The sequence below is a fragment of the Engystomops pustulosus genome, chromosome 6 (assembly GCF_040894005.1).
Source record: "Engystomops pustulosus chromosome 6, aEngPut4.maternal, whole genome shotgun sequence".
Classification (NCBI taxonomy): domain Eukaryota; kingdom Metazoa; phylum Chordata; class Amphibia; order Anura; family Leptodactylidae; genus Engystomops; species Engystomops pustulosus.
Genome location: NC_092416.1, coordinates 108,846,754 through 108,860,939, shown reverse-complemented (window position 1 = coordinate 108,860,939; position 14,186 = coordinate 108,846,754). Strand labels below are relative to the sequence as shown.

The 14,186-nt window shown below is 41.1% G+C and overlaps 1 protein-coding gene across 21 annotated transcripts in view; it reads right to left on the bottom strand.

The window, feature by feature from the left end:
• The window catches only part of ZMYND8 (zinc finger MYND-type containing 8), a 328,826-nt gene that overhangs the window by 296,706 nt on the left and 17,934 nt on the right, over window positions 1-14,186 (bottom strand). For 20 of the 21 annotated variants that reach the window (XR_011847695.1, XM_072110572.1, XM_072110565.1 and 17 more), the window contains one exon: window positions 8,023-8,093. Coding sequence is in view for 19 of the 21 variants with exons in the window: in XM_072110572.1 (XP_071966673.1) it covers window positions 8,023-8,093 (71 nt within the window). In the remaining 2 variants the exon portion in view is untranslated. Of the gene's footprint in view, window positions 1-2,750; window positions 2,873-8,022; window positions 8,094-14,186 lie in introns of those variants that run through there. The other variant, XM_072110573.1, reaches the window with a different exon arrangement.

The window sequence follows — 14,186 nt, the reverse complement described above, 5'->3', positions numbered from 1 at the left end:
AGGGACCAAACAGCTTCCCGGCAGAATTCTACAAAAACGTGCAGGATCAGGTGGCACCAGCCATTTCCAGATATTTCACAACAGGGTTCCCCAATACCTCCCTCTATCTGGTTTAGGTATTACCTTAAAGGGGTTATCCGGGTGTTAAAAAATACTGAGGGCCGGGCTGGGGTGGGATAGTTAAACATAATAAACATGTACTTACCTTGTCCGCTGCCGTTGTCCCGCGCCGCGGTCCGTCTCCTCTGTGCGCCGGCCGGAAGCTCCCATCAGACGCCATCTCCCAGCGCTTACAACGCTGCGAGATAGGGACGGATGGGAGGAGCAGTCACATCGCGGACTGGAAGTTCCCTGTGCACGGCTTCTGTGCCCTGGTAAACAAACAGGGGCACGGCTCGAAGGGACCGCGGCGCCGGAGGAGGCAAGTACAAGTTTATTATGTTTAACTAGCCCACCCCGGCCCTCAGTAATTTTTAACAGCCGGATAACCCCTTTAATGAAGGCTGAATTTGCAAAGATCCTCTTCTTCCCAACTCATATCACCCAATCTCCCTGGTTAACCAAGATTTAAAAATTGCAGCCAAGATAGTGGTGAATGGACTCTCTCTACTCCTCCCTAAGCCGATATAAAGACCCCAAAGGAGGTTTTGTCAAGGGAAGGGCGGCAGTTACCAACATCCAGCGGTAGCTGGACCTGGTCCTGGATATATATGGGCTCTCTGGTCCTTTTAGATATTTCGTTTCAGTACTATATGCTGAGCCGCGAGCAGGAATTTTTACTTCTGGTTTCAAATCAGATGTGATACACCTAGGCAGGGGCACATGACAGGGATGCCCAGTTTGCCCAGTTTGACTTGGCTGTAGAGCAATTAGCGAGAGCATTACGCTCCCCAGCAATTAACAGCGGGATTAAAATAGGAAATAGTTGCACGAAAACAGCATTATTTGCAGACAACATAGTCTAGTTAGTCTCTGAACTGCTAGCTGTAATATCCAAAATCCTAGCCTACAACACAAAATTAGAGGATTTCTCAGGATTTAGAATAAACCCGACCAAATGTGAACTCCTAGCCCTAGATCCCATGCGATTTGTAGAACAAATGGCAGTAAGGGCGCTAGGTATTCACCTTTCAACTAAAAACAAAAAAATACTTGGGGCGTGCACATAAGTAAAACATCGTCCTCATTATACACACTCAATTATCCACTCCTATTTCAGAAAATCAAGGCTGAGCTCCTTAGATAGGAACAACTGTCATTAAATCTCTCTGGCAGAATACACTAGATCAAAATGATCGGCAACGCAAGATTGCTATAAACCACTACAAACACTCCACTTACTACTAAAAACAGCAGATACACACAACCTTAATAAGATCAAGCACGTATATTCCTGCAGCGCCTAATGCACAGTAGACCTTAAGGAGGAATGAACTTTGCAGAAGTAAAGAGAGATACAGGACAGAGCCTCTATCCACTAGGCCAGTGATGGCGAACCTTTGAGAGACCAAGTGCCCAAACTGCAAACCAAAGCAATCGCGAGGTGCCAACACAGAAATTTAGCCCAATGGTGCCACAATACCACCTAACAATAAGACAAATAATACGGCCATATGATGATGCCACCTTTACAACCACATAAATAGCATCATTCTGGTAATAAAGATTATAGAAAGGCCAATGTTACCGATAGTATTGCTATACTATGCTATACAAATATACCGATGAATATCATATTACTGCCATTCAGTGAGGAATATTACCGCCATATACTGATTATCATTACCCCCATACAGTGACAGCAGTCCTGAGTACATGCAGGGACTGGGGGACTGTGATAAGTTAGCTTGTTCATGGACCAAATATTGCCATCTTTACCCCCTTTTTGTTTTTGCGTTTCCATTTTTTACTCCCCACCGTGAAAGAGCTCTGCGTAAAAAATTGCACTTCATAGTGATGGTATTTAGTATCCAATTCCCTGTACTGGGAAGTGGTAAAAAAATTCCAAATGCAGTAAAATTGGTTAAAAAATTGCCTTTGTGACACATTCTTGTGGGCTTGGATTTTACAGCTTCCACTGTGCACCCCAAATGACATGTCTACTTTTTTCTGTGGGTCAGTACGATCACAGAGATAATATATTTACATAGGTTTAATAATGTTTGTATACATTTACAAAAATTAAAACCTCCTGTGCTAAAAAAAAAAAAAGTCATTTTGCCATCTTCTGGTGTGAATTTTTTGGGCGCTTTTTCATACTTTGGTGTACGGAGCTGTGTGTGGTGTAATTTTTTGTGATATGAGATGCGCTTTCAGTGCTACCATTTTGAGGACTGTACTATTTCACCACTTTTCATAACATTTTATTACATGTTGCAAAATGGCACAAAAGTGGCATTGTGGTTGTTGTGGGGTGGATGCACAGGTGGATTTGGGATCACCCATATGACAGCTGTCCATGGCCACGTAAACAATAGCCTCTGTGCACAGCGCTCATCACCTGCACAATGCTGCCAGTGATGCAGCATAGCACCCGGTTACATTGTACATAGGGTGCTTTCTGTGGGGTTGTCCTGGCTTCACTGGCTGCCTTGTGCAGGTGATGAGCACTTCAGAAACAGGTAATGTGGCCACAGACAGCTGTCATACAGGGGGATTTGGGACACAAGTATGTATAGTTGGTTAAGTGTCACCTTCCAGGACCTCTGTAAGTGTGCACATGTGTGTGAGCAGCCCCAGCAGCTCCTGACCTCTTATCTCTGCTCTGCTGCTGTCGGCTCTGTTCTGTGAGCTGCCTCACTCCGTTCTCTTCACACTGTTTCCCGGGCTGAAGAGGAGGAGGGGCGGGCACTGGCGGGCATCGGCTGCTCTTGTCTCACTAAGGCATCACTAGTGAGAGCAGAGCCGATCAGCTTCATCCTGTAATGGACAGAGCCGGAGATCCAACTTTAATGAGACTAGGGAGATGGTACGCGTGCTTGCAGAGAGGGCTCTGCGTGCTCTCTGGGTTCGCCACCGCTGCACTAGGCTATGGGCTTAGTGGTTGTTAATGGGAGGATTTTGTGTAACCAAGAGCTTCACTGTGACACAGGCTTAATTGCACTGGTATATACAGATACATCTTCTCAGAGATCTATCAGCACATCTTACACATTTTTATTCATTTAGTTTAACTGTATTATATGCATAATAATATAAGATAAAAAAATAATGGCTCATTCAGACTGGTCCATTGCTTTTTAGAAAAAAAAAAATATGTGGACATGATGTCTGTGTTCAGACCATTTTGTATCTTTTTTTTTTTTTTTTGCGTCCTTACGTCATCTGTTTTGCATATGTGAAAATAACAAACTGATGGGTATCTACTTCTTGGCCTGCCCAGTTGGTAGTATGCTAAGATTTGAGAAAAAGAATGGATGCATACGGTTGTCATGCATGTGCAGTCCATTTGTTGCGGATACGTTGACTATGGATGTACGTGGAGACAAAATAAACGCATACTGCAATTTTCTCACTGTCTGCACATCCAAAAAAAAAAAAAAAAAAATGGACATGTGAACAGACCCATAAACAGTGGGTGCGTTTGCCAACAGCAAAAAAAAAAAAAAAGCACAGAGACATCAAAAGCACCTGTCTAAATGAGACCTAAATTATACTCTTTAGTATACCATTTCGTATTAATATTACAAAGACAACCTTTACAACACTTATAATACAGTACATTGTCATAAAACACAAAAAAGCTCTCCTGGCAAAACACTGGTAGACCGTTACTGATCGCATGTGTTTCAAAGGAAATGTGTATGGAATCACACAAACCCGCCTCCAGACGTTTGCATTACATTTCTAAACGCAATGTAAACGCCCCATGTGACCGCACCATAAACATTCAGATAATATTTTTTTTCTTTTCTTGAAAATATAGTAATCGGTAACGAGTATCCTGATACTTTTTCAGGTATCTTATTGCACTAAAAATTATTATAATAAAGGTAACAATGCATAAACGTGTCTTCTCCTAACAGGAGACTTTATGTTAAAGAGAACCTGGCAGGCAATTTAACCCCCAAAACTAAATATATTTTCATAAATTGCTATTAGAAAGCATTGCCTCCATCACTTAATTGTCCCTCTACATGCCTGTAAACTTCAGCAATCAGGAGCTACATATTATACAAATGTCCTTAGAGAGGTCCAAAGAATCATCTTCATTCAGCCATCCAGCTTTTTCATGAGTGGAAGGCATCCACACCCATACCCCCCAGTGCTTCCATGTATAATGATGTGACCACTAACTGCTTCCTGGTGCTGGCGGCCACGCCCTTGCAGCTTGTGTGCGTTTTAAACTGCTCCAGGATGCAGCCATGTGTATAGCTGGACATGTCAGGTACATGTATATATGATGTCTGTGTCTCACACATGTGTATTAGGAGGGAGAGCATGTCAGCAGATAACGCACAGACACTAGAAATACTTTACTATACATTACACACAGACATGAGCAGGGGGAAGAGAGGGGAGGGGTAACAGGGGTGACATCACTGACTGACCATGTGACCAGCCTCATTTATATAGTAAAGAAAAGATGATTTTAAAATGATTAAATGTATCAATTGACTAGATAAAGGCTGGGATGGGATCCTTGTGAGCTGCTCCAACAGGTAGTGGTGACAGAATTAGAGACCTGATGACAGGTGTCCTTAACTCCTTAAGGATGTAACCAATTTAAAGCTTAAGGCTCAGCCCGATTTTTTGGATTCCGACTTGCGTCACTTTTTCCCCCACATGTTGTGCTTCATTTTAGTGGTAAATTTTGGCTGATAAGTTTTGTGTTTATTAACAAAAAAAGAAAAAATGATGAATTTCTTAAAAAATTTGCCATTGTCGAAATCCTTGCGTTTTCAGGCAGATACATTTACCACCTAAATAAGTTGCTGAATAACATTTCCCATATGTCTACTTTACATTTTCATCATTTTTGAAATGTCTGGATAATTTATTTTGCAGTCACGGTACTTACAAATCGAATAGCGATTTTAAGTATTTTCCGAATTGACTATTTTGGGGATAAATACAGTTTTGAATGAAATTTTACATATTTAGCATCAAAAACCCCTTATGTATAAAACCATTTTCAAATGTGCAGCCCTCAAGCTATCAGAAACAGCTTTTAGGAAGATTGTTAACCCCTTGAGATCTACATTGTAATTACATCAAAATGGAGGTAAAGTGGGGACAGGAGACAAGAAAAAAGGGCGCTGGATGTGTAGGTTAACTCAGGATAGCTGGATATCAATAATTTGTATAGGTGTACACTCACCTTGTTGAGTTGCGCAAAATGGCACAACACATATAGCAGGTATTGTTAAAATTGAAGCGGTCTGCAGCCTCTTGGGGTTCCGGTGGGTTTACCCGTCCGGTGTGGGAACAGTGAGTTTCTCCGATATGGGTTTCTATTGGATATCCCCAATTCGATCAAAGAAAGTTTGGCGCGGTCCGTTCCGTTAGTATTTTTTATTATATATAAAATCAAAATATAATAAAAACATAAAAAGCAAAACGCGTTTCGAACCCGTAACGGGTCAACTGACGAAGAACCCGTTACGGGTTCGAAACGCGTTTTGCTTTTTATGTTTTTATTATATTTTGATTTTATATATAATAAAAAATACTAACGGAACGGACCACGCCAAACTTTCTTTGATCGAATTGGGGATATCCAATAGAAACCCATATCGGAGAAACTCACTGATCAAAATGGAGGTGAAATTTAGAATGGTCGAATTGTGCCGGTTATACGTTCATATAGCCCTAAAATTTACACATTTCCAAAAAATTAAAAGAGAAAATTCACCATACAATTTGTTTTGCGTTTTCTCCCGAGTGCAGAGACTCCCCACATGTGGCCGTTGCTTTTATGTTTTACGTTTTATGGGCGCACAGCGAGGCGCAGAAGGGGAGGAGTGCCCTGCAGCTGCCAGGATTTTAGTTTCCTCATTGGCCTCTTTTGTAGGCTATAAAATTTTCGCTTTTTCGTTATGCGATGGCTTTTTTTTTTGCGAGATGAGATGCTTTTTCCAGTGTTATTGTTGAAAATTTAGAACTTCTTTTTTGAGGGCAGGAGTAGAAAATAATAAATTCTGTACTGTATTTTTTCCTCTTTTTTTCCCCCCATGTTCACCATAAAGCCTAATAATCATGTTATCCTTATTCTATGGGTCAATGCGATTACGGGCATACCATACTTGAATATTTTTTTCTTACGTTTTACTAAATTTGCCAAATTAAAACCCTAAAGAGGGAAAAATCTATCATTTTTGCATTGCCGTCTTCCAAATTTCATAACATTTTTATGTTTTTGGCTACAGATCTGGTTGTTTTTTGTAGGAGATGTTGTACTTTGCAACAGTGTCATTTTGGAGTACATATGTTTTTGATCACTTTTTATTGCATTTTTTGTAGGATTCAATAGGTAAAAATCTTAATTTTTGGCATGTTTTTAACAGTTTTTTTTAAACGGCGTTCATCGTGCAGGTTCAATAATTATTTTGTTTTATTCTACGGGTTGTTACGGACATGGTGATACTATATATGTGGGTTTTGTGTTATGATTTTTGTTATGCGTTATATGTTTCTATGTGTTATGGGACTTATGGGCATTTTTAGTGATTTATTACTTTATTTTTTACTGAAATACATTTTTTTTAAACTTCTTTAAACTTTTTTACTACTTCCACCATGGGACATGAACAAGCAATCATCTGATAGCCACCATATTACTGGCACTGCCTGCAGGCATCTCTGGGGTCCCGATAGGACCCCAGAGATGTCATAGCAACGATCGGCACCCCCCATGAAAACGGTGCGGGGGGCGATCATGGGGGAAAGGCCCCCCTTAAGGCATGTTAAATGCAGCGGCCTGACTGCGGCATTTAACGGGTTTAATGCCCAAGATCAGAGCCCACACTGACCGCGGGTGTTACACTGGGGTGTCGGCTATATGTTACAGCCAGCACCCAGTGTTTCCCGATGCCGGGTCGGCTCAGATCTTGAGCTGAACCGGCATCAGCTCAGCGTCCGGTATATCAGACGCTCTGAGCTAAGGCACCGCGCTCAGCGTCCGATATATCGGACGCTGAGCGTCAAGAGATTAAGTAGCAGCTAAAATTCATACTGTGCTACAGCTACATTTGTCCGATCTTGCCCTCGGTGAAAAGGAATTTGACAACCATTGGTTTAGGAACTTAACGCACACAGTAATGCCAGTAGTGTTGAAGAGGGGTTTTTTTGTTTCTCTGGTTGAGACCAGTAAACGCTATAATTCTCATGTGTAAAAAACACACTGGCATATACGAACAGTAAAGGCCACAGAGAGGAAGAGAAGCTGTGTGACATAAAAAGGAAATTTCACATTTAATTGCAACCAGTAATTAATGCATTACTTGCCCAAAAAACCATCCAAAATACCACCAATTTAGAGAAATGTCATGATATTATGGTGTTCTTACTAGCAGTCAATGCAAACACACAACCCAAACGGCAAAAAAACAAAATCACTTGGTGATTACTAAAAATTTATATAAATATCCTCCAAAATTACCTCATTCCCAAATGTACTCCTTTGGGAATGACCCCGCAACTACTATGGTAAAATTAATTTAATTTCATTAATCCCATTCATATAACAAATGATAAAAGCTGGATCTGTGGTTTCACCCATTTAATCAAATACTACCAGGACTCCAGGCTACAGTCATAACATAAAATAAAGTCCTGTTAAATTATGGGAATGAATTATGTTGTACTATACAATGCTGTAATTTTTTTTCTTAATGGAGAAAACTGAAGAAACTACAGATCTGCTAAATGATACTGTCACAGAAGATTTTGCTGAATCAATGGGCTCCATAAAGACCACGACCTGTCTTCAACAGAAAATTATGGAAATGATACAACTGTGCAGTATATGCTGGCTCCTGGTTTGCAAATTTAGGTGAAGAACAGAGCAGAAACGTTTCTCACCTTTGGATCTAGTGGCGACTTCCATCCCCTCCACTACCTCTGGCTCAGTCTTCACTTCCTCTTCTGCCAAACTGTAGAAGACAAAAGAAAGAAGGGTAAGTGACTCCCTTCATGCAAACACACACATGCCATACAGCATGGACTGACAAAATTAACAGATTTGGATTGCATAGATTCACATTTCTCACGAATGCTGGAGAGCAGATTTAACTCTGCCCTCCCTTGAAAGAGGAGAGCTATAAAGCAGCTAAAGGCTTTTGAACATTACCATTGACAGACCTGATTGTACAAACATGTGACACTTGGAGACTAGATTGGTAATATGGTATAGCCATGTTACCAAAGACAAGCAAGTGTTACAATATAATAATCTCTTTGCACTTCTAGTGCATGGGAAGTACCAGATTATTTTATTAGGAAAGCATCTGATCAAGCAACTCTAATAAAAATGTGTTATCCTTGCGCACCACCAAGAGACAATCTAAGAAGTATACAGACCATCCTATCATGCATCCATTTCTAGCACATTCAGGCTTAGTTATTTACAAAGCGTCTCAATCAATATGGACACACAAAACTGAAACAATGGCTGCACCAGATTGAAACATTCTCAAGAAGGCAAGTACAGTACAAAAAACATGATGATTGATCACTCATCAATATACATATATTAGGTCAAGTCTGCAATATAGAAAAAGTCAGCAAACATGTAAATGTCGACAAGATACACTTGGAAAGAAAAGTCTTTCCTTAAGATACCTCTCCAACTACTTTAATATGGCGAACCAAATGATTAGCACGAAAATAAGAAACAACATACAATCACCGGCCACTTTATTAGGTACACCTGTCCAACTGCTAGTTAACACTTAATTTCTAATCAGCCAATCACATGGCGGCAACTCAGTGCATGTAGGCATGTAGACATGGTCAAGACAATCTCCTGCAGTTCAAACCGAGCATCAGTATGGGGAAGAAAGGTGATTTGAGTGCCTTTGAACGTGGCATGGTTGTTGGTGCCAGAAGGGCTGGTCGGAGTATTTCAGAAACTGCTGATCTATTGGGATTTTCACGCACAACCATCTCTAGGGTTTACAGAGAATGGTCTGAAAAAGAAAAAACATCCAGTGAGCGGCAGTTCTGTGGGCGGAAATGCTTTGTTGATGCCAGAGGTCAGAGGAGAATGGGCAGACTGGTTCGAGCTGATAGAAAGGCAACAGTGACTCAAATCGCCACCCGTTACAACCAAGGTAGGCAGAAGAGCATCTCTGAATGCACAGTACGTCGAACTTTGAGGCAGATAGGCTACAGCAGCAGAAGACCACACCGGGTGCCACTCCTTTCAGCTAAGAACAGGAAACTGAGGCTACAATTTGCACAAGCTCATCGAAATTGGACAGTAGAAGATTGGAAAAACGTTGCCTGGTCTGATGAGTCTCGATTTCTGCTGCGACATTCGGATGGTAGGGTCAGAATTTGGCATCAACAACATGAAAATATGGATCCATCCTGCCTTGTATCAACGGTTCAGGCTGGTGGTGGTGGTGTCATGGTGTGGGGAATATTTTCTTGGCACTCTTTGGGCCCCTTGGTACCAATTGAGCATCGTTGCAACGCCACAGCCTACCTGAGTATTGTTGCTGACCATGTCCATCCCTTTATGACCACAATGTACCCAACATCTGATGCCTATTTTCAGCAGGATAATGCGCCATGTCATAAAGCTGGAATCATCTCAGACTGGTTTCTTGAACAGGACAATGAGTTCTCTGTACTCAAATGGCCTCCACAGTCACCAGATCTCAATCCAATAGAGCATCTTTGGGATGTGGTGGAACGGGAGATTCGCATCATGGATGTGCAGCCGACAAATCTGCGGCAACTGTGTGATGCCATCATGTCAATATGGACCAAAAGCTCTGAGGAATGCTTCCAGCACCTTGTTGAATCTATGCCACGAAGAATTGAGGCAGTTCTGAAGGCAAAAGGGGGTCCAACCCGTTACTAGCATGGTGTACCTAATAAAGTGGCCGGTGAGTGTATGTCTACAAACTTTCCTAATGCGAACCCACTCCATTTACAGCTCAACAAAACCCATGAGTGATTTCCGGTTCATAAATATTTCGTTACGCCATCGTTCATGCCATACATCGGCTATTGGAAAAATACTGTAAAGTGCCAGTGCAACAGTGAATAGTAATCCAACTCAACATGTTCCTGTAACAATCATTAAAGTGCTATGTGCCCTTCCTACAATAAATATAGTGGCAGAGTCAGCTTACCCATACTGTGTGTTGCGTGGATGCTGGTACCCCGACGCGCGTTTCGCGTTGCCGCTTCCACAGGCCCCCTGATAATATTTACCTGTTGATCTGTGATATGGGGACGCACTAGTGGAACTCCTGAGGACAACTTACCTTTTACTGTACTTTAAAGTTATACTGTCAAACTGTTGTTTTTAAATGGTAATAATTAATAAAAGAGGATTTAAATTTTAACAAAATGGCGTAATGAAATATTTATGAACCGGATATCACTCATGGGTTTTTCTGAGGTTTTGTTGTATTTTAATATTGTTTCTGTTAATATATGCCATATTAAAGAAAATGGAGGGTGCAGGGTGGGCAGGGTGCTGCAGAGGGAGAGGAGGTTACTTCACATTTCCCAGATTTAAGAGGTTAAGTTGATCTAGTGCAGTGATTTTCAACCTGTGTGCCACGACACATGGTTGAGTGTGCCGCGGGGAAAGTTCCCCGAACCATGGTGTCCATGTGTAGTGCTGCCGCCGCTCCTCTGTGTTTCAGCCCCCATACTTACCTACAAGCCCCGCGTCGGCGATCCGCCCATCTTCTGTAGCTCCTGCATCGCGCGGCCCATGTCACGTGACTGACGCGACCTGACGTCAGGTCGCGTAAGTCACGTGAACAGAGGCATGCGGTGCAGGAGCTACAGAAGGTGGGCGGATCGCCATTAGGAGAGAAGTTACGCGGAAGAAGACATCAAGGGTAAGTATATAGGGTTATTATTTGTATAAGGAAGGCAGCTAGGGTCTTTTTTTTATTAGTAAAGAGAGGCTGTGGCTTTTTATTAGTAAAGGGAGGCCTCTAGGGCCTCTTAATTAGTAAAGGGAGGCCGCTAGAGGTTTTTATTAGTAAAGGGAGGCCGCTAGGGGCTCTAATTAGTAAAGGGAGGCCGCTAGAGGTTTTTATTAGTAAAGGGAGGCTGCTAGGGGCTCTTAATTAGTAAAGGGAGGCCGCTAATTAAAGTAAAGTAAAGCTAAAAGTAAAGCTAAAGTAAAGCTAAGTAAAGGGAGGCCGCTAGAGGTTTTTATTAGTAAAGGGAGGCTGCTAGGGGTTTTTTTATTAGTAAAGGGAGGCCGCTAGGGGCTTTTGATTAGTAAATGGAGGCTGCTAGGGGTTTTTTATTAGTAAAGGGAGGCCGCTAGGCCTTTTATGACTGTTTTAGTGTCATTTTGTGCTATTTTGGTTGGTGGTGTGCCCCAGGATTTTCTAAGTATAAAAAGTGTGCCGCGGCTCAAAAAAGGTTGAAAATCACTGATCTAGTGCATGGATTCCTCATACCTGTGGTGGGAAACACGAGTGAGCTTATATTTTCAAACTTAGCCACGCATTCCAATTTTCTTTAAAATTTTTACTTCTTATTAAATCTTGTTCCCACATAGCTTTCATAGCAGTAACATTCATTCATATTCTCCATTATTAAGTCTGGGTTAGCATAACTAAAGGATTTCCATAGCTTAGCAATCGTAGCTCTCACCACTGCACATAATCTACTAATTAACCATTTCTCTTTCTCAGAGAACTTATATATCTAGGAGGGCAATAGCAGTACAGGGTGGGGTATAGATATTCTGTATTTTTGAGATGGGCTCAAAAGGTATAATTCCATACCTGTGCCACTGGATCACAGCTCCACCCCATATGTAAGGTTGTTGCTAGGGCCATACACCCCCTCCAGCAATGTTCATTGGGATCTTGATTAATTTTTGCAAGTTTTTGAGGGGATAGGTACCATCTACTTTGAATTTTAAACAGATTTTCCATATGATTTGTAGATAACAGATTTCTATTTGAGTCGTTTATTCCCTCCCTCCACGGTTCTTCTGAGAAGCCCAGTCCTACTTCTTCTTCTTCCCAGCTCAACATATATGGGAGCTTACCCCTACTATAATCGGTAGATTAGATCTCTATATGCTGCAGAGGTACCTCCCTTTAATCTAGATGACTTCATGTATGTTATAAATGCAAGGCTAGGATTTACCGATTCCTGTGGAAGTTCTTTTACTAAATGCAACAAGGTTCTCAATCCAAAAATATTTAAACCAATCCGATACAGGTATGTTGTATTCCGGTCTCAGTTCCTTAAATGGTATTCCAGCTTGTATCCATACTGTCAAAACGAGGTTATCTACTAATCATTGTACGGATAATTGAATCTTTTTCATGTAAGGAAAGTTTTATTTTATCCTTGAAAAGTTTACAGAATTTACTCCAAACATGTAACGTTGCACGTGTCGTTTCCAAAATATCCCTGCCTATCGTTCCTAATCTTTTTTTCCCCTTAAGTTCCAAAAATTGACCCAACAGCAAAGCCTTTAACGAACATACATTTGCTACCTCCAATTCTATTGTCATCCACCGATCCTCTACTTGTAATCCTGTGATTAGTCAAGGGTTAGGCAAGGATGTTGGGAAATTCTGTATAAAATCTGTTGATAATGCCATCGGGGCCCGGGGCTTTTGCCTTTTTCAGGATTTTCAGAACCCCAAGTACTTCTTCAGTACTAAACCTTGCACCTAAAGCCACAGCTTTCTCTTTTCTGAATTTTGAAAGATGTACCATCTCAAAGTATTTGTTAATTCTATTCAGGTCCGGTTTCTGAAAACCTTCTTTTTCCAAATTATTAAGACCCGATTAGAAATCTGGAAACACACCGATTTTTTGTGGATCTCGAATTACCTCCCCTACTTTATCTTTGATGGCATCGATCCTATTGTCCCCCGATTTCCTTACTCTGCATTTCGTTAGAGTCTTTGCTTTCTGCCCCAATGTACACCTTTTTACATTAAAGTTTATACAGCTCTTCCGTATACTCCCTCAAAATTGTATTTTGCAACTGATTACGGGCTTTATTTAGGGTATCCAAACTGTTGGCATCCTTAGTCTCTTTATGTACTCTTTCTAAAGGTTCAATTCCTTTAAATTAAGCCTAACCGTTCATTATTATCACTTTGCAACCGTCTACTATTTAATTCTTGGAAAATCCCTCTAATTGTGGCTTTATGTGTACACCACTGAAGTGAATTTAACTGGTCCTTCCGTGTACTATTCACATTTTTACCCTTTGATCCTATTTCTTTATGGTGCAATTTGAGTAGTCTTATTTTAATTCTGCACCTGGGTCTGGTTTTCCGAATCTGATTTACATATAGTGAAAGTTTAATAGGGGCATGGTCAGACCATTGGCAATATTCCTGCTTCTTTTATACCAGATAATAAATTTGTATCAACCAAAAATTCGATATCCTTTTCGCACTACCAGTAGTATCTAGGTCTAGGTCTATTATAGAGTTGAAATCTCCCCCCATGATTGTTACCCATGTACTGGAGAGGAGGAGGAGTTGAAACAGGTGCACAGGCTACACACTCACAAAAAGATAGAACATGCTCTATCTTTTTGCAGTGTACAGCGCGGATCAGTGCCACACGTGGGGAACCATACCGCCACTGTGCCGCCATTGCCGTCTATGGGGACGTATACGCGGCCGCAAATTTGATAAAGATGAAGTACTGGAGCAATGTAAACCAGTTCAGAAAGACTCACTTATCACAGACTTGGAGAACAAGGGCTTTGCACCTTGTGCAGGCTCCTTAAATAGTATCTGGTAACTATGCAGTGCGCAATTGCTAAATTGGAGCTAAAATGCAAGGAGTTTATTTAACAAGAGCAAATTGAGGCTCAAGTGCTTCTTTGCCAACAGTACATAAACAGTACAAAAAAAGGGTAATTGTATTCTATTATATCAACAATAGATGAAAAAAAAAAATATATAAAGAGGACAGGAAAATGGTATGACACATCACAAGTTACATTTGACCTAAACTAAAATGTAAACAATTCATTAGGATAAGGATCTGCAACC